The 23,519-nt window shown below is 37.9% G+C and overlaps 1 protein-coding gene across 1 annotated transcript in view; it reads right to left on the bottom strand.

Annotated features, from left to right (window-relative positions):
- The window catches only part of ABCA12 (ATP binding cassette subfamily A member 12), a 230,920-nt gene that overhangs the window by 95,889 nt on the left and 111,512 nt on the right, over positions 1-23,519 (bottom strand). Inside the window, exons 9-15 of the mRNA XM_036755721.1 lie at positions 21,989-22,064; positions 14,271-14,389; positions 13,065-13,171; positions 6,803-7,059; positions 6,591-6,703; positions 4,860-4,984; positions 207-380 (exon numbers count right to left, since the gene is read on the bottom strand). Of these exons, the coding sequence (XP_036611616.1) occupies positions 207-380; positions 4,860-4,984; positions 6,591-6,703; positions 6,803-7,059; positions 13,065-13,171; positions 14,271-14,389; positions 21,989-22,064 (971 nt within the window). The remainder of the gene's footprint in view (positions 1-206; positions 381-4,859; positions 4,985-6,590; positions 6,704-6,802; positions 7,060-13,064; positions 13,172-14,270; positions 14,390-21,988; positions 22,065-23,519) is intronic.

Genomic DNA, 23,519 nt, shown 5'->3' with positions numbered 1-23,519 from the left:
TGGCTTTAGGTATGGTTTTCCTATATTGGGATTGAGTCAAGATGCATCTGAGATATGAAAGTCTGGGAGTTTCCAAAGCAATAATCTAATAGTTGCCTAAGTGAACCTCTTTCCTGCTGTTGTCAAGAACATAAGTGAGTAATTAAATAGTAATATAATAAATTAAGGACATAAGACAGCTAATTGACAACACAAACAATATTTACCTTGTAGGTAAAGTTATAAATGTCCAGGTAATGAAGAAGTGTAATTCCTGTGAGATAAGACAGGCGAGACCTCTCTGGAATGGATAGGTTGCAGAATTCCATCATTTCGACTTCCAATTTCAGATCAGTGACATTAGAATCACAAGAATACAGCCAGAATATATGAGAAATGATCTGTAGTTTTGAGGGGAAAAAATATTTTTTCATTAGCCTGCCTTAATATGACTCATTCATCCTCCCATTTTGAAAGTCTTTCCTGTGCTATCATATTTCAGCTTTAAAGTACAGCAAATACTTTATCATCAGGGACCTAAATGTCTTTTTTTTCCCTTTGTTCCTTTTTTTTTTTTAGTTCTCAGTACCATGAGCTAAGTAGTGTCCATATGTAATACTGGCAGGCCTAATGACTAGACATTGAAAGTAGAGAAAAGTGAAGTGGAAATAAAGGAAAAAATAAGAGATGAGTAAGAATATAGAGAAAAGAGAATAGGAAAGAAGGGAGAGAGAAAAAAAGGACAAATAGGGAGACATAAAGAGATAGAAATTCTCTGATTCTACACATATGAAAATACTTCAGGATTTGGAAATTATGGTAAAAAAGATCTTTGGGGGTTTCTGATTGTTAAGCTTGCAATATTTCAGATCTGATGCAGATCCACCATGTTGCCATATCTGGGTGCTAACTCAGAGTTGTAATTGTAATAATAATAGTTCATATTTTTATAAGGTATTTTGGTTTTTCAAAGTACTTTCCTTCCAACATATCTCTGAATTAGTTAGGGCTAGTGTTTTATTATGGGCAGCCAGGTGGTACAGTAGATAGAGTGCCAGGCCTAGTGTCAGAAAGACTCATCTTCATGAGTTCATATCTGGTCTCAGACACTTACTAGCTGTGTGACCTCAGACAAATCATTTAACCCTTGTTTGGCTCAGTTTCCTTATCTGTAAAATGAGCTGGAGAGAAGGAGATGGCAAAGCACTCCTGTATCTTGCCAAGAAAACCCTAAATGGGGTCACAGAGAGTTGGACATGACTGAAAACAACTGAGCAAGTGTCTTATTCTCATAGAATCATAGATTTAGAGGTAGAAAGGCTCTAGGAATCCATTTAATGCAAATTTTTCATCTTACTGGGAAGCTGAGGCTCAGGAAATTTAAGTAACTTGGCTAAAGTCATCATACTCCTTTTTTTTTTTTAAATAGATGAGTAAATAGACTCGGTGAGGTTAAATGATTTCTCCAGTCATTCAGCCCATAAATTGAAATAAGGACTCAGACCCAAGTATTTTGATTCTAAGACCTGTGTTCTCTTTGTTCCGCAAGAAGTACTTATTAAGCATCTATCATGTGCCAAGAACTGTGCTAAGCACTGAGGATGCAAAGATGGGTAAAAATAGTCCCTGCCTTAAGGAGTTTACAGTCTGATAAGGGTAGACAACATGTAAACAACTACATACAAACAAGATATATACAGGATAAACTGGAGCTAATCTACTATTAGAATAAGGAGAGACTTGAGGCAGGCATTTAAAAAACATATATCCCTATTGTGTTCAAGATGCTGTGCTAGGTAATAGAGGTATTAAGATAAAACCAAAAAAATTAGTCTTTGCCCTCAAGGGTCTTCCATTCGACTTGTTTACATATAACATGTGAGCAGAAATGCAGGACTATTTGAGAATGGAGGGGAACCAGGACCAATTACTCTTACCAGCCTTGTCATGTTCTTTTGTACCACAAATTACTAGTTAAGGAGTAGTTATGTCAAAGTAAAGCCTTTTGGCCTCTTCAAAGTACCCCCACTGGAACTTCTAGAGTTCTATTAGATTTGCATTGAATTAAAAAGAAAAAGAGGTTTTCTGCCTGGATTTTGAGTCCAACGACCTCAGTTTAAATCCTGACTCTGACGGTTACTAGCTGTCTGAACTTCAGCTGGGCATTTTAGTCAATCAATGAGGAGCATGTTTTAAATGCTTGCTATGGGCCCAGCTAAGTTCTAAGGATCAAAGAAAGGTAAAAATTTGGTCTTTGCCCTTAAGGAACTCACACTCCCTTCTGGGCCTGTTTCCTACTTTGTAAAAGTAATCCCTGAGGGGTCTAACTAGATGGTTTCTTATTTGAAAATAAAAACCCCTGAAGCAAAAATCGTTATCATCACAAGGCAAAGCATTTAACTTGAGCCAATTAAAAAATTGCCCTGAAGGCCAGCATGACTTATCAGGACTAGCTTGTTTTGACCACCAAAAGCTCTAAATCTACTGTCCTTTGATCCTAAAACTTGTCCCGTAATGGATACACATTTCACAAACACATACACACAAATCATATTCTATGATGACACCAGAATTATTATCAGAAAGTCAAAGCACAACTCAGAGAACTGGGGGTCACAAGGAAGGTAATTACTTCCTGCTCAACTTGGCTGTGTCCAAGAGTTTCCCAGTAGTGTGAAATTGAGGTAGTCTTACACTACCTGAAGTGTGTTTGTATCATGGGTTAACTCAAATTATGTGCCATTTTATGTCTTCTGGAGATAGAGACTCTGTAGACTGAGCTATGGGAATCAGAAAGATAAAAGGAAGATAGGAGGAGATCCAAAGGATACCACATGACAGGGAAAGAAGTAGACAGAGAGAAGGGGGATGGGGTGGGGAAGAGAGAGATGAAAGAGAGAGAGGGAGAGAATAGACAGAGAGAGAACAGAGAAAGAAAGAGAGAGAGAGAGAGAGAGACAGAGACAGAGACAGAGACAGAGACAGACAGAGAAAGACAAACAGAGAGACAGAGAAATGGGGGCAAGACAGAGACAAAGAGAAAGAGAGAAATGAATAAAGTACCTGATACAATTAAGCTCTGTGAAAAGAGAAGAGTATGAATTGTAGAAATATGGACGAGTTCTCCTTTCTCCTTTCTCTTTTCTCTACCAGTTAGAAAAAGAAAGTTTTTGAAAATAAGTGCTCCAGGAAAGCGATTTCCTCACAGCTTTTGAGAATAATAAGAACTCTTGCTGCTCATTTATGTGTTCTTGGTTTCTTTAAAACAAGATCAAAATGATTCTATTTTTCAGAAGCAAAAAACATGATTGCAAAATCAATACTGAAATTAGAACTTAGGCTCATATAAGCCAAAGGAGAACTCAAGGGGAAAAACCAGATGGATGGTGTTTGCTATCACAAGGGAGAGCAGAGTACAGACTACAGGGTTAGAGTTTTCTTGGGGGAACTCATTAGCAGGGCATGAGTAAATGGAAACTTCTGTGTTTTTGTACGTTGAGACTTCTTCCAAAGGCAACTTCAGTGGCTTTCTGATGGCATACAGCAAGGGAGTGGACTTCAGAAAGTCATTCATGTTTATGAATGTGCCTTTAACCTTGGTACCTCTGTCTCTTGTTTTATTTATTTATTTTTAAAATTTCTAACTCACTTCCCACCAAAGAGACAAGGAAAAAAACTAAAGGATATATCTAATCGCAGACAGCTAGAATATGGCACTGGGGGCCAACATGGATTTTCATGAAAACCATATTCTTATAAAAAAATTTGATTCTAACCACAACTTCATGCCACATAATATCATCCTAGATTTTTAAATGGTCTCTAATATTTTCTTTTTGCTTGTTCCACTAAGTTGCATTGGGGATAGAAAAGGATTATTTCTCTTAATTAGGTCACTAGAACACTGGGGCTTTGACTTAATTGAGATAGTCTACATCAGTGTGAAGGGGAGACCATGTACAAAGATGCATCAGTTGTATAAAAGCAATCAATAAACATTTGTTAAGGGCTACTATGAGTCAGTCACTGTGCTAGGTGTGGGGATAAAAATACTAAAATGAAAGTTATTTTCTTCAAGAAGCTAATATTCTATTGAGGGAGATAATATGTACATACTGTATAAGGAAGGTGATCCTTAGAGTGGGAAATAAGGTCTTGCTCATGGCTAAAAGATAATTGGCCACAAAGTCAGGAGGATCTGCCCACTCCTGACTCTATAGACAATCATCTCTTAAGCAAATTCCATCTCTGACAATCAGGAGTTGGGTTACCTCAACAAGGCACATACTATTCAGACAAGAGCCAAGGCATGTGTTGAACTCCACAAATCAACCCATTACATGAATGTGTACAAAATACACACAAAATGAAGGGAAGGTAATTTGGGGAGGGCGCCAGGAGATGAGAGCATCAGGAAAGTCTTCAGGTGGCACATAGGCTGGCCAGCCTATGATGGAAACTAGGAATTCTAAGAGGTAGAAGTGAGAAGGGAGTCAACGGCAAAAAACATGAAGATATAAAATAATGTGTCCCATGAGAGGAGCCTTAAGAAGCTTGTAAGACATAAGCTAGAAACTTCCAAAAGGGTTCCTGGGAACAAGAAGGGGACAAGAAAAGAGAGGAAAGGACAGTCTATTCCTCTCTCTGGGGCCTCTGCTTCCAGCTCTGGAACTGTATATAATCCATTGAGAAAGGAATAGAAATAGGGACTTCAGTGCTCACAGAGTTGCTTCAGGGTACTGTAAAATCTTTTCTTAGATGATAAACCGGGGATACTTCTCTGCCTATAGGGCAGGATTACATTAGTCTGTAACAAATGCCAAATATTACCTTCAACTTTTCAGATGTTGGAAATGGGTACAAAATCTTTTATAGCATACCTCCGTCCTGTTTTCAGGGATGGGCATTGCCAACAGTGTATCGATACTTGTATTAGACATTCCTGTTGTTCTCTGGAGCTCTACTTTCAGCTGGTCAATATTTTTAAACATATCTATTAATTGGCCTTTAAGAAAAAAAGCACATTGGATTTGGGTTACAATACCATTCCTCTATTCGTTTTTTAGCTCCACTGAATCTGTAGAACCCTCCACATTTTTTTTAAAGAGTAAAGTTTACATAGATATCCTGCACCATGAACAAAATGTCTCTCAATTCTGGCAAATGGTTTGTCATGCTAATTGATTCCTATGAAAATCTCATTATCCATAGGCATTCTAGTATGGGAGGGTCAGGGGGGAGGAATGGATGGACTAGATTTAGTTAGAAGACCTGAGTTTGAATCCTAATGCCCTGAAACCTTATTGACTCTCAACTTCTTCATCTATAAAAGAGAGATAATGATATTTGTTCTACCTACATCACATAATTGCCACAAGAATCAATTGTGATTATACATACGCACATATACAAATATAGTGTTATATCAATGTCAGCTTTTATTATTATCTCAAGGAAACAGATTGGTTTGTGATTTGAATTTCCATGCAGTGCCCGAAATTAAGTCATTAATGATCCAGAGAATGTGCGGTTGGTTCCTCACAGAAAATAGAAATGCCTTGACAAAGCTGGAAGTCACCAAATGTTTCTTGGTTCAAAAAAAAATCACAGGAAATCAAATTACTTTATGTCCCAAGTTTGTATTATTACCATATATTGGGTAGGGATTTGGGTCTGATCTCTAAAATCCCTTCTAAAGCCCTGATTCCTATGATTTCACTTTATCTCTCCACACTGAAGAATACACAGTCTTCGGAACACACTCGAAATGTGTCAAAGGCTACCACATTCAAAATATGAATAGAAATATATGAAACTCAAAATGGTTCTAAGGCAGTGACTACAATTATTACTTTTGTTTGGGTATAATTGCCTTCCCATTGCATGCATAATAAAATAATAACAATTGTATTCCCCTTTCTCAACAGATCACAATCTCCATTCTGCAAATACCTTTTTTATTATTTTTATCATGCTTCTCTTATGGAAATGCACTTTCTTTTATTTTTGGACTTTGGGTCTACCCAGTCTTATAGCTGGCCACAAGTTGACAAAAATTCTGAATGCCTTACTTTTCAATGTGGAGATATTATGCTAAGGAGGAATAAATTCTATTACAAAAAAATAAATGTTCAGGAACCAGGACGTTGATGAAAAGGTCTGAGCTAAGAGGTCTTTAGGCAGGACTGCTTTTTTCCTCCTCAGATTTTTACATATGAGACAATTAGCTGCATCTGATTTTTTTATCCCTGTAAAAGCAAATGGCTTATAGTGTGTTCCCCTTAAATACAGCCAATTAAAAATCGCCCAAAGCGGAAGAAGTAATACATTTTAAAAAAATATCATTTGTTCTTGGCTTAAAATCTTTATGCACTCTTTTCTCTCCCTCTTCCTCCTTCCCCTCCCCCTTCCGGACTCCCAAGCTTGCTGGGTGACTTTGGGCAAGTAAGGTAATATTTCAAAGCCTAGGATTTTCACATGTAACAGTAGATAGCCAAGGAAGTTGTTTAAGTTGCTTCAAAAACTGAATGGACTCATCCCTTCTTCAGCTGCAGTCTAAGAAGCACATGCATGCTAATAAGTCAGCTTTTCAAATATGGATGGGAAAACACCTGGTTTTTCGGAAGCCATCGCACTATTATTGACATGCAGCAAGGATTCTATGACTGGTATTAACTCTGTGATATTTTCCAAGTAATTCATTTGCAACACCTGTTCTAGGAACCTGAAACAAAATAGAAAGAGAATAAGAAATTCAACTGAGCATTTCAATAATTATAGAAAGATTCTGCCAGGGTGAAGAAAAGACAATGGAGAAACTTACCGATCCATATTTAAATTAATTTTGTTTGGATCCCCAGTAAGCAAATCCTTTAGCTTTTGAGATATGATATTGTCATGGTTCAGTAAGCCTTCTGCAATTTCTGTGCCGAGCTCAGCTGCTTCAAGGAATTGCATGTGGAAGCGACTCCCTTCGCATAGCTTTCCGAAGCTAATATTAGGAAACTGGCAAGTTTCTTCTATCGAATTGAAGGTCTCAGATTCACAAAGAAGTTTGGTCACGTTTCGGAGTTGTAACAGCTTTTCAAAACAACAACAAAAGTGATGGCAAAGTATAAGAATTCAGTACTGTAATTGTTTCTTTCTATGTGCCGCACCTATGTGTGCAGTCAGCCAACGGAAAGTCTGGAGATGGCAGATTGTTTACCAGCTCTGAGTTAAAGGTCCCGGACTCAAACTATATCAGTTAAGTTTACTACGCTGGTGATTTTGGGGAAGTCGTTCATCGCCTTAGACTTTGATGTCCTCATTTGTAAAATGGAAAGTGTGAAATAGATGACCTAGGTGGCCCCATCAGCCTCTAAATCTGTCATTCTACTATCCTTGTCCCTGTTAGACACTTAAAATATTAACACCAAATGTACTTCCCTATTTCTTTTGAAGAGGTGAGGAAATACAGATGTAGTGTGATGCATATACTGCCAGATGTGCTAAGCTGATTTTTTTCTTTCTTTTTCTTTGTTGCAGGTGATGGCTTGCTAGGTGAGGAGAGGGGAGGGATATATTTGGGAAGAAAAGTGATTAAACAAAGAAAACAAAGAAAAATAAGTAAAAAAAATTCAATTACCATCACTGTCTAGTGTTTTTCAATATACTAGCATCCCATAAGATGCCTATCATTCCTTTCAAAGCTTAGGCCAAGTGCCACCTCTTACAGGAAGCCTTTAATAACTTGACTTGTACAATGGCCTAAAATGACTTTGGATTTGCTGTTTCTATATTTGATATTTATTCTTTATGTACATGTTGCCTCCTTCTGTAGGATGTAAGCCTTTAAGGACAGGAAGTGTTTCATTTTTGTCTCTGTATCCCTAGGGCCTCATACAGTGCTTGGCACATATCGCCAGCCTTGTCACACATTACATTTCTTACCATGATGTATTCTGGTTCACTAAATGTTTACTCAACTAAATTAAGTAGAATTGTATTTGGTCATTTAAATTTAAAGTGTACATAATTCATGCCTATATCTTAATTTTACAAAGTTCTCAGCTGATCTTTGTGACGAGTTAAGAACAATTTCCGATCGGAAGCTATATTTTGTTCACTTGTGACAGTAAGGACCTCCTTTTGAATTCCCTACTCCAGTGCTTCATCAAGGTGTGGAGATGACTCTGGCTTCTCAAATACCAGTGTATGTAATCAAGCTAGGAAGATATCAGCAGCTCTTGCATGTGTCCCCTCCTTGCCTCACCCTGGCAAGCATTCATCAACTCTGGCCTGAACTATTAAAGTAGCTTACTCATAGGCCTTCCTTCCTAAAGCCTCTTCTTTCTCCAATCCATCCTCCACCATCTGCCTGAGCAATGTCACTGAAGCCCAGGCTCATCAAGTCATTCTTCTACTCAAAAAATACCAATGACTCCATATGGCCAATACGTGTATTTGGCATTTGAAACTCTTCATGATTTGGCTCCAGCCCATTCAACTTTGTCACACATTACATCTCTTACACATGTTAAGATCCTTGGTTCAGCCAAAACTGACCTACTTGTCATGCCCCCATCTTCAGTTTCTATGTCTTTGTACAAACAGCCTGCCATATCTGAAGTGCATGCTCTGCCCATCTCTAACTCTTAGACTCCCAAGGCCCCATCAAGGCTCAGCTTGAGTCATCTCCTGTATGAGGCCTTTCCAGCTATTAGTGTCTCCCCCCACCTGACCCCATGTTGGAAATTATCTTGTTTTACTTACTTTTTATTTATTTACTTATTTTTAAATTTAAGTAATTTATTTAATTTACTTATTTTTGCATTGCCTTTTATGTGTACATGTTGTTTCCCCCAATAGAATATAAGCCCCCTGGAGGAAAGGGAATATTTTGTTTCTGTCTTTATATTTCAGCATCTTGCACAATGCCAGGCACATAGGGCTTCATAAATGCTTAATGCTTCCCCTGTTGAGAAGCTCATCATCAGAAAGTTGGCTACAAGGCCAATTATCTTATTTTGTAGCAGAATTCATGAAATTATCTAGTAGGATGCAAAGTGGGTTCAAATCAGCATCGTGCTGAAATATCAACACTGATAAAATCACAAACAGCCAAGAATCATTTTAAACTACAGGGAAACTCACAGAACAATTTCCATCCTGACTATGTCTCCATCTGTGGCAACCTTGTCAATAATGCAGAAGGCTCTCTAAGGATCATGGTGCTAATAAATAGACCAGAACAGACAAAATGGAATCCTAAAAATCAAATTCCTAGCAAAATCATTGGGTCATAGGTGTCAGAAGGAAGAGTTGAGCTAAGGTCTTCCTGCGACTGCAAGGAGAACCCTCTTTTCATTGGGTAAAACTGTCTTTATGACCTTGGATATAATATGGAATTATAGTATATAATTATATGTCATTATGGTGAGAACACATACTTTTCTTGTTATATGACTACAAATGCAGCTTGAGAAATCCCTGTAGCATATTAACTGTAAGATTTCATATCATTCAAAATACTAAGGGATTCAAAGGGAATAAAATAGTTACGTGGCTCTAGTGCTCCCTGGCCATAACAGCCACTTATGACTACAAGAAAACTTGCTGAAATTGTCTCCTAGGAATTAAAATGACACCAAATCACAGAATATCAGAATTAGAAGGAACCTCAGAACTCAGGTACTTTGACTGATACCTAAATACTAATTCCCTCTACAACAAAGGATTCCACATGTTGTAACACGCCCTATTAAAGCAGGAACCAGACTAAAATGTAATTGGGAAATATTTAGCAAAATAAACAAAAATAAAATAGAACATAGATAATGTTAATTTGTGGTTTTCTAAGTCAACATATAGATGTATGGATCATTATGTAGGGTAAGTTCGAGGCCAGTTTTCTATGGTATCCATGATAATATACAATGAGGAGGAAATCCCTTCTTTTTGAAGCAGTCCGTTACATTTTCTGGAGAACTCTATTCATTATGAGGTAGTGCAGTGGATACAGCACTGAGCCTGGAGTCAGAAAGACTTATTTTTGTGAGTTCAAATCTGACCTCAGACACTTACTAGCTGTGTGGCCTTGGGCAAGGCACTTAACCCTGTTTGCCTCATTTTCCTCATCTGTAAAATGAGCTAGAAATGGCAAACCACTCCACTATCTTTGCCTAGAAAACCCTAAATGGGGTTATGAAAAGTTAGACTTGGTTGAAACAACTGAACAAAAATTCATTGGGCTGGTTTGTTGGACATCAAGTCAAAACTCATCTCCTGAAACTTCTAGTCATCACTCTTATTCTACCCCCTAGGGCCAAAGCAGAATAATTCTAATCCATCTTTCTGTAGCAGCCCTTCAAATAACTGAAGACAGCTATCAAGTCCCCATAAGTTTTCTCCTTCCCCAGGCTAAACATCTCCATTTTCTAGAACTAGTCTTCATATAGCATGGTTATATGTCATTGTGGAAAGATTGGCATTTTAGTACAGGATGAATGATTTTTACCAGGAACAAATGGCAAAAAAAAATTGGTAAATGCCATCTTACTGGAACTTGAACCCGATCCCTTTGATGTCAAGTCCAGTTCTCTTTCCACCATGAGACGCAAATCTCCATCCCTGCAATGTCTGGGGGCCAGTCTTCTAGTGGTTATCGAAAGAAAGAGAAAGAGAGACATACTGGTACCTTAATATTTTGAAATTCAGATTTGGTCTTTGTAGGACAGAACAAATATTTTCAACCAAATATGGAGAGAAATAATCATGTATATGTATTTTAAAAGGATAAGCAACAGTAATGATCAGAGTACATTCAGGGAAAACCAGTATGAGTTCTCATCAAACCCACTGAGTTTGATAGATCTCTTTTCCAGGCTGGACTAAAAGATGGCCACCTTGCTCTAGGCTTAGTGCTTTCAAATAGCAATTAAATCCACAGTCAGTGATATGGGACCCATCAAAGAGCATAACCATTATAAGGAGGCATTAGAATTCTACAGTATTTGTTATTTATACTGTACTTCCTTCCCCACTCCCACAGTCTTTTCTCTCTGTCTACTCCCCAGACCTCAAAACGAATTCATACAAAACCAAAGTACAACCAGTCACCCCACTACCCCTGGCTTTTGTCTGCCTTGTCTCTATGTAAGGCATGAGGGGGATTGAGTGTGGAATTTGTAGTCAGTCTCTATAGGTCTTATGTCGTTCCTTCATCCTAATATGAGTCTATAAAGAGCTACCAATACCACTTATGCCACTAATGCCACCAAAGGCCTTGCCTCCTCAACTGTCCAAACATTCAACTTTTGTAGTCAGTTAACTGTATTTCTTTCATATGGCAATATTACCTAATTTTTCTTCTTCTTCTCTCTGTATTCATAGGTGTGTGTGTGTGTGTGTGTATACACACACACACACACACACACACACAAGTTCTCTTTGGAAGAGATCATAGACAATTTTAGAGTGGGGAGGGATTTAGAAGTCACTTAGTCCAAACTTTTCACTTTGCACATGAAGAAACTGAGGCCCAGTGAGTTGAAGTGACTTGTCCAAGGTTACACAGTTGTGCCACAGAACTGACGCAGTGAGTGAATGGGTGGCACAGCCAGGATTTGAAGACCAGTTTGTGTTTTTGTTTTGCTCCAAATCCAGTGCCTTTTTCCAGATTTCATTTTTGAGATTTTATTCATATTTGGACTTATACAGTAACTGGTTACTCTATGGTGAGGGCAATAAATAAGTTAAATGGGAAAAAGCCAGATTGGCCATTAAGAGCCAATATGACTTCAGAGGCAACAGGGCATTGTAGAAAGAGTGCTCTGCTTGGAGTTAGGAAAATCTGGTCTGAATCCCACATCTGGCATTTACAAGCTATGTGGCCATAAGCAAGCTGCTCAGCCTCAGTATTATCATCTGCAAAATGAAGCTAATAATACCTGTGTCATCTATCTCACAAAGATGCTGTGAGGTTCAAGTGAGATAATGTGTGTAAAGCACTTTGTAGCCATTAAAGCATTATATAAATATCCATTATTATTATTGGTGATGGTGGATTAAAAACAATTAATTTTATTGACTTCCTTGCTAAGGAATGCTGCTTTTAAAATTCACTACCTCAAATTTTAAGATCTGGTGGACTTCATGACATCATAGCTTATTAAGTGTATTATAACCTACATTGGGCAACTAGGTGGTGCAGTGGATAGAGCATGTGGCTTGGAATCAGGAATATTCATCTTCATGAGTTCAAAGCTGGCCTCAGACACTTACTAGCTATGTAACCCTGGGCAAGTCACTTAACCCTGTTTGCCTCAGTTTCCTTATCTGTGAAATGAATGGGAGGAGATGGCAGACAACTCCAGTATTTTTGCCAAGAAAACCCCAAATGGGGTCATAATGGATCGGACACAACTGAAACTATTGAACAATAACCTACATTATAAATCCTATTACATCCAGAGAAAGCAGTTCAGAAATCACCAACATTTTAAATATCGTGCTGATGCCTCTTATTTCTTCCTTTTTTTTTGTATTCTGTACTTCTTCAATATGGAAGCACTAAAGAGGAAATGACTTGATCCATCAAAATGTTTCACTTGTGAGGTCTAATCATATCAGCTTTGAAACTCAGTTATTCAGACCCCAAATTTCAGGGACCTTTCAAATAACCAGATTCATTTGTACACATTTGGTTAAATTCAATTGAATGCACCATCTTAATGAGATGACTGTATCATTAGGCACAACTTGATTAATAGGTGCAATTTAGAAGAGGCTGGAATAGGTCATTTCATACTCTTGATTTTCCTAGGTAATAAATGCATGTTGATGCATACAACACACACACACACACACACACACAAACACACACACACACACACAAACAAAAACACCTCAAACCCCTCAGAACAAAAGCAGGTAATCAGAGAATCCACATTTCTCTCTGCTCCCCAGCATTCCTGAATCAAAAGAATAGCAAGAAATACCATTTGCAATGCTACCAATTTGAAACCTGAACTAAATAGATGTTTCTTCAAAGAAAAAAAGTACCATGTCAGGGGCTTTTTTCTGTTTTGCTTTTGGAGTCTTACTTTTGATCTTATGATTTCTGAAACTGGAGGCAAGTAGTCCTCATAAGAGCCATTTCGATGAAAAGATTTTTTGAACCGAATGGTGGATTGTAGAAGTTTTAGATTTTCTATTAAAAAAAAAAAGAAATGTCATTTTAGAGAGAGCTTAGGTTGAGGCCACATGTGGCCCCCCAGGTCCTCAAGTGAATCCAAACAGATTCAACGGGCACACTTGAGGCCCTAGAGGGCCACATGAGTCCTGGAGGCTGAAAGTTCCCCACCCCCGGCTTAGGATCATTTAGGAAACCTTTCTTTTGAAACACTTAAGTATGGTTTGTTATAAAGGTATTTTGAAAAAACAAAAGCCTTACACCACTGAGATTAGTTAGAAAAAAAGACCTCTTTATACTGGGAAAATATGCACTTGGTTTATTTTAACAGTATTCTTGGATATACAATAAAGAGACAAATCTATTTCAAGCAAGAAGCTACCACGGGAGACTTTTTGTTGCTTATAATATACATTTATCTGTGACATCTTTCGCTACATTTTTAAGTTAAAATACTTTTGGAAAAACAGGTACATAATCACTTAGAAATCAAACGTCCTTCCAACCTTGATTAATTCATTCCTGGTAAACAGAAGCCAGACTTTTTGTTTGCTAGTGACAAGTTGTTTTTTTTTCAGCAGGCAGAGAGAAAGTATATCTCTTAGGGAAGAGTGCAAAAAAAAAAAACCTTTGAAGAAAAAAAAAGAAAGGGGAAAGGAACATTTGATTAAATGCAACCTTCATGGTTGTCCATGCAAGCAGAAAATTGAAAATGAAAAAGAGAGAGAGAGTAGGAAGCCAAATGGTGTGCCATCACCACTGCCACTCCTTCAGCCAAGGTAACTTGTATCTCAGTTTGCAGACATGACTGTGAATCACCCATATGCACTGTTTTTGTTTTTCATTTTTTTAAAGACAATAAAGAAGGTCAGAATGTGTTTACAACATTTAGCATCTCTAGAAACCAAACATGGGTTGTTATTATGAATCATTATATTAATACTAGGAAAATAACAATCCCCTGTATTTAACACTTCTTTTTATATAAGAGAGCTCCAAATTCATGAATGTGGGTGAATAAGTCTTTCTTTTTTGGTTAAAGATTTGATGGGCTTTCTAGTATGAAAAAGGTTTAAAAAATTATGAATAATGTCTCTACCATTAAGAAGAGTATTACCTGGTGACTCGTTGACTAAATTGTCAGTTACATTTCTCACACACATCAAGTAGGGTACATAAGGACTCTCAGCAGAAATGTTTAAGAGGGCATCTTCAAAGTTTTCCAGAATTAGGAGCCTGTGGAATTTTTTTTTTTGTAAAAAAGCACCAAATTACAATAAATACAAAACAAAGACATACAACTGAGAAATTTAAAATGTTTTGTGTTGTGTTGACTGATTTTTCCAATGAAAACACTGACAGAACACAAATTTTGAGCTGGAAGGGATCTCAGAGGTTATTTTGTCCAACTCCTTTTTACAAAGAGCTCAAGTAACTTGCCTGGTGGGTTAGGTTGACTTTTCCCCAAAAGGCTTACATGATTGATCCCAACAAAAGAATTATTCCCTTACTTGGGATTCACTCAGCACTTACATTTTTGATATATACCATATTAATTTATAACTGCATCCTTAATCAAAATATAAAATGTCCATTGCCTTGTAAATCTTCTTATAGACATTTCTATATACACAAACAAGTCTGAAAATACATACTATTAAATTCAGTGACTAATTTTTTTTAAAGCCAAGTTGTAGTCAGCATAGGTCAAGAAACCTAGGGAAATCAACTTTTTACAAATTTCTTTCAAAGATACTAGTTATCCTAGTAAAATAAAATATTTCTTTTAAAAATTTAGTTGGCATAGATAGATAATCACAGCATAAGTCTTTCATTTTTTAATTGGGATGTGTATGTGCACATATGTGGGAATGTGTGTTATCTATCCCGCAACAAATTATAAGCTCTATGAAGGGAGTAGCTCATCTTTTCTTCTCTCCTAGTCCCACTTTTACCATATACAGCACATATATCAGCACACAGTGAGTATATAATAAATATTAATTATTTTATGACAGCTGCTTTGCAACAAAATCCAAGAGATGTATACTTTGATCTTGTGTTAAATTGTGTTACAATGGAATGGGAGTGCCATATTAGGATTATAGAAAGCACTATATACTCAGTAATCCTTCTTCTCCAGGTTGCACTTCCAACTTTCTCTACCCTACCGAAGAAATGTCTTCACTCTAGAAGATCACTCCATCCCTGGACTTCTCACAGCGAAAGTAACTCTCTGACCCTGCAGCCTCTCTCTCTGATTGGTTGGTTCTTCTCAGAACTTCCATTTTTCCATTTTAAGGAGGATGCCCAGGCCAGCCATGTTTTCAATTCCTCTCCAGACTGGAATCCTGAATCTCTGGAATTTGTACTCTGCTACCATTCCTAATACCTTCATCTCTCTTTCCCCCATCCCTTCTTCTTTTAATTACTTTTTAATGTATTATACCCCTCAATTAGAATATAAACTCCTTGAGGACAGGGAATGTCTTTCTACTTGAATCTGTGTTCCCTGTACAGAGCCTAGCATAAAGTAAATACTTACTAAATGCTTCTTTAGTTGTTACCTTAAATTTAAAGTTTTCATGTCCTTTGCATATATCATTTGAACCTCACAATGTGCCTGTGAAGTAGAAACTATTACTACCCTGATTTTATAAATAAGGAAGCTGGGGCTTAGAGAGGTTAGTGACTTGTTCACTGTCACACAGCTAGTAAGTGTCTGAAACTAGATTTTAATTCCAAGTCCAGTACTCTAATCACTATGCCACCTAGCTATCTATTGGACCAGAACAGTTTTTAAGGTAAAAACTCTGGAGAAGTCACAGCTTATCACTATTTCTAGACCGTTAGGATTAGGGACTCTGATAGAAATCAACAACACTAGGTATTTGAGAAGTTCTAATTTGAAAGGAAAAAAAATCTCCAGATAAGACCCAGACTTTAATGATTCTGAGACCCACAGATTGTTGGGTGTGCTTATGTACAGAAATATACAAAACTTGTTCCTTCATTTATCATGAAATGGCCCATAGACCTTTTACAATTCTGTTGTCATGGGAGACAGAACTAACACCTGGCTTATAGGCTAACCATGTAATATCAGGATTCTTCTGTTTCTGGTTGTTGCTTGCAATGTGATTTGACTGGCAGTATTGATTGCTGAACCCATGCCATAATGATCTGTGTTATTACAGGATTCTGATGTGATTAAAATGTACTTAGAGCATATTGCCCTAGGGCAGAGTTTCTCAAGGTGTGGGTTCAGGGGGGAATCCTGGGGCAGCCAAGAAATTTAATGATAAATGATCTATGTTTTAGCTGTAGGAAATGTTCAGAATCACCCAGAAAGACAGAACTTAAGAGGCAGGCAGCAGGGTTCCAAATGCAAAGATCACTGGATTGAGGTCCAGACACCTGAATTTAAGTCCTGTTGGGTAACTCTTGTGACCTTGGGCCAGTCATTTGGGCTTCAGTTTTATAAAACAAAAGTATTGAACTAGATGGTCTCTAATAGGGATCCTTTCCAGTTATATTCTATTCTGTACCCTAAACATAGGAGTACTCTGGAGGGCAGATGTCTTGGATTTCATAAGCCTTATCCCTTAATTCTTTTTGAGCTGTAAGGGGTGACTGCAGATCTCAAAGACAGTAGAAACAACCCTGCAGAGTTTCAGGTCATCTCTTTTAAGAAGTGGGCCCACAGAATCTCTCTGTACTCTCAAATAGTGGAATGTTGAGGAACAACCTACAACCTATCAGCTATTTGTTCCCAGGTTCTGGAGTTCATAAAACCATCAAATTAGAGCTGGAAGGGAGCTTGGAGATCCTCCAACTCCCTCATTTTATATGTGATCAAATCCCAAGAGGTTAAGTGATTTACTCAAGGTCATATAGGCCCTGACTCCAGACCCAGCATTCTTTCTATTGTACCACTCTGCCTACTACAGATTTCTTGTTGTTCAGTTGTTTTCAGTCATGTCTGACTCTTTGTTACCCCATTTGGGGTTTTCTTGGCAAAGACACTGGAGTGGTTGCCATTTCCTTCTCCAGCTCCTTTCACATATAAGAAAACTGATGCAAACAGGGTTAAGTGACTTGCCCAGGATTACACAGCTAGTAAGCGTCTGAGGCTAGATTTAAACTCATGGAGATGAGTCTCATTGACCCCTGGTTCAGTGCTCTATCTACTACACCACCTATTTTCCTTACCTTCTTTCTTTCCCTTCCCTTACCATGTAGTTCTTCCCTCTTCATCCACAATCTTCCCTCTCAGTAACAAGGGTTGTAGACTAAGGGCGTTTCCCACCATGGGAAAGTTAGATAAATCTTTAAGAGGGCAAGGACTGTCAGGTGAAAGTAATTTTCAGGCAGGACAATTCAGGACAGGTGGGAAAGGTGTTGAGGGGATCCTTAAGAAGATTGAAAGATGAGAATCATAGGAACACGGATGTAGGGTTGGGAGGAACCTTAGAGGTCAACTAATCCTACTCTCTCAATTTACAAGTGAGGAAACTGAGGCACACAGAAATTAAGTGACTTCCTCAAGGGCACACAGATCATAAGTAACTGGTCATCATTCAAACTCAGGTACCATGGTTTTAAGTTTAGCTCAACAGAGAGGGGTGCAGTGGGTAGAGAATCAGGTCCAGAGTCAGTAAGACCTGAGCTCAAATTCAGTCACAGAGGCATACGAGCTGTGTGACCCTGGGCAAGTCACTTAACCTCTGTCTGCCTGTTTCCTCAACAGTGGAATGGGTATGATAATAGCACCTACCTCTCAGGATTGTTGGGAGGATCCAATGCGATCATAGTTATAAAGTGCTTAGCACAGTGTCTGCCACGTAGCAGGCACTTGATAAATACTTGTTTTCTTTCTTTTTTTGACTGAACTAGCTACATTAAACTATATTAATGTTTGTGAAATATATAAATATATATGGAAATATAATGTTGTATATTATATTACACTAGTTATAGTATATATATATATATATATATATATATATATATATATATATATACAAAATATATAAAAAGCCACATGGCAGAGTGCATGGAGGTTGTGTGGGCTCTAGAGGAACACGAGCCATACTGTTGGAAAGAAATTGTCATCTATGAAAGTGTTTCTTCATCACAATGGGAGAAAAATTGAGGATCTAGCACCAGAGAGGCTTCTGTTGCCTAGCCCTATCTCCTCTCCTCACTGCATTTTTCTCACTAGACTCTTCCTATCCACCAAGCAGAGGGCAATTCAATCCAAGGTATTGCCACCTCCTTCCCACTATTTGACCCCTGTTAAATATTCTAGGTAAAAGTATCACTGCATTCTCTTGCCATTTAATTCAGGTGTGACATGGACCCATGCAATGGACCTGACACCTTCAGCTATTTCATAGCTTAGGGAAGATGATAAACCTTATACATATAACAAGTCCTTAGAAGAGCTACAGCATGAGACCTTAGGATCTCAGATTAGTCAATTCATTAATCCCAATCATTGAGGTTGGATTTTCTTACTTTTCACAAGATAAATTTACTCCAGTCTATCTCCTGCATACCAGAGTCTGACAATGCAACTTTCAAAAAGAAAAGTATATTTTATTGGCACTATCCAAAACAAAACTAAATCTGAGACTATATTCCCAAAAGAATAGGTCCTAGACTTGCTATGATTTAGGAAGACATTAATCCTATGCTTGGGTTACCAATGTTCTTCTAGTGAATATTCGGTTATCTCATTTTCTCCCATGGGTTTAGTTATCACCTCCATGCAGATGATTCTCAAATCTATAAGTCCAATCAGTCAGTTTTAACTTCTTTCCTGAACTCTCATCCCATAACTCTAATAGGTATTTACATTTGTATGTTCTGTAGGCATATCAAATTCAATTCAACCAGAACAGAATTCATTATCTTCCCTCCCCAAAGCCTCACTTCTTCTATACTTCCCTATTCTGTTGAGGGGATAATTATTGTCCCACTTACCCAAATTCAAATTCATAACTTCACTGTTATCTTTCATGCTTAGACATAAATATTATACATATCAAATTGTCAGAAGACACAAAACTGGGAGGGGTGACTAATAAGTATTTACTAGGTGCCTACTATGTGCCAGGCACTATGCTAAGTAAGTACAGGGGCTACAAAGAAAAGTAAAAGTAGGTCTCTCTTCGTGAGGAGCCCGCGGTCTAATGGATGAGACAACATGCAAACAACTATGTACAAATAATAACTGCCTAGGATACATTGGAGATGCTCAAGAGAAGGAAGGCACTAGGATTAAGGGCAATCACGAAAGGCTTTTCATAAAAAAATGGGCTTTTAGCTGGGCCTTGAAGGGAGCCAGGGAAGCAAGAAGGAAGAGATGAAGAGTGTTCTGGGCATGAGGAACAATCAGTGAAAATGCTCGGGATCTGGAGTGTGAGGAACAGTAAGGAGGCCAGTGGCATTGGGCTGCAGAAGACCTGGAGTAAGGTAGAAGAAAACTGAAAAAGCAGGAGAGGGGTTAGGTTGTAAAAGACGATCAGGATTCAGAAAGATTTTAGGCTAGAATGTTGGACTTGATCTCATGAGGTCAGATTCAACTGGGATGAATGCAAAGCATTACAACTTGGGTTCAATTACACAGGTACAAGAAGGGGGGAAAAGGCTAGATGGGAGTTCCTCTGAAAAATATCAGAGGGTTTTAGTGGCCTGGAAACTCAATATGAGTCATGTGTGATACAGCAACAAAAAAAAAGCCAATGGAGTCTTGGATTCCATTAAAAGATGCATAGCACCACCCTAGGCACTCGACAATCCTACTTCACTGCATGAGTCAGACTTCCTGAAGAGCACTGTGTTCAGTGACGGTGCCACATTTGAGGGTGGAGGTTGATAAGCTAGACAGTGTCCAGAGGAGGGCATCCAGGATAACGAGGGGTCTTGAGATAATGCCGTATGAGGATTGCTTGAAAGAAACGGGGATGTTTAGATTGGAGAAGGGAAGACTTATGGGGAGTCATGGTGACTATCTTCAAGTATCTCAAGGACTTTCATGTGGAAGAATTCTGCTTGGACTCAGGGGACAGAACTGGGAGCGATCGGTGGAAGATGCAAAAGAGGCATATTTAGGGTTGATGTAAAGAAAACTTCTTAACAATTAGAGCAGCCCAAAAGTAGAATGGTCTGTCCTTGAGGTAGTGATTCAACCTCCCCTTCTTTCTCCCTATATACACACACATACTTTTAATACATCAAGTAAATGATGAGGGACCAGTAAGTGGATAGATTACATTGGGGATTCTTGTTCATGTATGTGTTAGATAGGCCACTAACACCCCATGATACTTTTCAGAGGACTGCCATCTAGCCTTTCTTTTCCCCTTCTTGTATCTGTGTAGTTGAATCCAAGTTGCAAGGCTTTGCATTTATCCCAGTTGAATTTGACCTCATGAGATCAAGTCTAATATACTAGGCTAAAATTTTTTGAATCCTGAATGAAAACCTTTCACAACCTGATCCCCACCACCCACCCCCCACCTCTCTGGTCTTCTTATACCTTACTCCAGGCATTTTGCAGCCCAGTGACACTGAACTCCTTTCTGCTCTTTACAATCCTTTTCTGTGTCACAGACTTCATTGGCAGTGCCTGGTGATGACTATGAACTCTTTCCCGAAATAATGTTTTTAAATGCATAAAATAAGATGCATAAGATTGCAAGGAAACTGATCACACTGAAATACAACTATCAAAATTTTTTTTTAAAAAAGAGTAAGTTCACACACCCCAGGTTAAGAACCCAATGAATTCCCTTTCAGTTCTGAGGTGCTGTGATACTTTTCTCTTGCTGGGCCTTTCATATGCAATTAGTTAGCAAGTCATGTTGATTCTACTTTCACCAAATCTCTTGAATCTGGCCCTTTCTCTCCACTTACACAGCCATCACCCTAGGTCAGCCCTTCATCATTTCATCTCTTTGATCATTGTAATAGCCTCCTAAATGGTCACTATCTTCAGTCTTTTCCCTTGGCTACCAAAATTGTCTTCCTAAGGCACAAGTCTGATCATGTCAATGCTCTATCGAAGGCTTTCAGGGATGACCTATTGTCTCTAGGTTAAAATTGCACCTCTAGCCTGGCATTCAGGGTCTTCCATGGTCTGATTTTATACTTTTCAAGCCTTGATTCATGTTCCTTGCCTTCATGCACTCCATGTTTCAAACTATACTACTTGTAATTTCTATCTCCCTCTCCTGTGCATTCAAATAAGGGATCTCCTATGATTAAAAAATACTCCCTCATCTCTTTGGCCTGATGGAATCTTTATCTTTCTCCAAAGGCTTGGCATTTGCGCCAAATTTTTCACAAAGACTTCCCTGATTGCTAGTGCTCTTTATGACCTCAAATTACCTTGTGATGTATATGTATGTATGTATGTATGTATGTATGTATGTATGTATGTATCTATCTATCTATCTATCTATATATATATGTATGTGCATGTGTGTGTATGCATGTATATGTATGTGTATACATGTATGTATATTTGCATATATGCCTATGTGTATGTGTACATACATACACATACATACAGATATATATATATGTGTATATATATGAATCTAAATATTTTATCTCCCAAAAGAATAAAAGCTCCTTGAGGGCAGCTATTTTTTTCCACATGTCTCTTTCTATCCCTAGTACCTAGTAGAATGCCTTGCACGTGGAAGATATTTAATGGCATTGAACAGAAAAAGCCATACCTTTGTTGACCATTACCTTTATGAGTTACTCTGATTGCTCAGGCAAAGTACTTATTCAGTTATGGAAGAATATCTGTAGACTTACTGGGCAGCCAGACTGCTTGGAGATAGCTTTTCTTCACCATCCTCCTTCCAACGAGATGTTGCATTGCCTGGTCCATCTGAAATAATAACACTGATATTGACTGCACTTTAAAATTTTTTTTAATATTTATTAGCTTTTTTGTTGTTGTTACACTGGCAGTAGAAGCTGTCTGAATCTGTTTTGAATTAATGAAACAAGAATAAAATCTTGAGAGTTTTTTTTCCTAAGGAAATCATGAGACACCTTTGATTTTATGACTGTTAGAAACATTTATAGAAAAACACACATATGCATACTAAACAAACTTGCCTTGAAGATCAAAGCTTCATATTTCTAACAAATTCTAGTTTCACTCTAGAGTCAAAGAATCTATTCTCTCTTAGGCCTAGAAACATAAGTGGCTATTGTATAATAAAAGTAAGATCAAATGGGGTAACTCAGCATTTGGGGTTCTGCCCTGAAGATGTTCTTCCTTCAGCTGCACCCAGTTCTGCTTAGGTGCCCACAGACATTACTGTCTGTTGCTTCACAACATCTCTGACCTTTCCTAAACACAATCCCTGATCTATTCTGAATGCAGCTGAAAATGCAAATTGGGCAATGTTAGCAGATCTGTCTTGACTGGCCTCAAATATCATCATGATGCATTGGGAAAGAGGTCGGGCTGATGCAAATCATATTGGATGTTGAAAGATTTAATCCCACACCTTGCATTAGCCCTAGCAGCTAAATGTGTTACTAATTCAACTTCCTGTGGAAAGTGATATTGTAAAAAGCATAAATACACAATAGCATTATATCAACATTAAAAATGAAAATGTTCTCAATGGTCACACCATAAATAAAAGCCGTGCATTACTTTGATGCTTTTATCTATCCCATTTGGTGAAATGATATCACTGTGCTTCTCCTCATTCCAATCACCTACTATTGAGATGCTCTTCATTCTTTATAAAGAAACTAATACATCTCAGTGATTGCAGCTTTTAAGTTCAACCTAATCTCTTTCAATAGGATGTCTTATTACTGGCTTTAATAGCTCTTTTGTTTTCTCCAGTTAATATATTCTAAAATTGCCTATGAGCTCTTATTGCCACAATATGGTGTTATTGTACATTCTGCCAATCAATATAGCTAGCTTAACTTCTTGTATTAAATAAAAATAGCTCCACAATTTCAAAAGGCTCTGTCTCAAATTCTCATCCTGCCCATGTTTCTGTAGTGCTTGCCTCTGGTATTACTGTTTAGTAACAACTTTGGTTTTCTCTGATCTCCTACTCAGAGTTTAAACCTTCCTGGTCAGGAGGCAAGACTTTCCCAGGCTCTTTTCAAGGCATAGGGAATGATTACTCCATTGCAATAATTAATTCTAAAGATAAAGGAAATATCAATTAAAATTAAAAGTTGGGAATGAGGAGGCTCTCGATAGAAAATTGTCTGTCACAAATGGTAGACATGTTTGAATGTGTGGGGTAGACCAGTGAGCTCTTACAATGCTACTAATAATAATCATAGCTGACATTTATACAGC

Source organism: Trichosurus vulpecula, chromosome 4 (genome assembly GCF_011100635.1).
Source record: "Trichosurus vulpecula isolate mTriVul1 chromosome 4, mTriVul1.pri, whole genome shotgun sequence".
NCBI classification, from domain to species: Eukaryota; Metazoa; Chordata; class Mammalia; order Diprotodontia; family Phalangeridae; genus Trichosurus; species Trichosurus vulpecula.
Note: the sequence above shows the minus strand (reverse complement) of the source record. Positions and strands in the feature narration are given on the sequence as shown.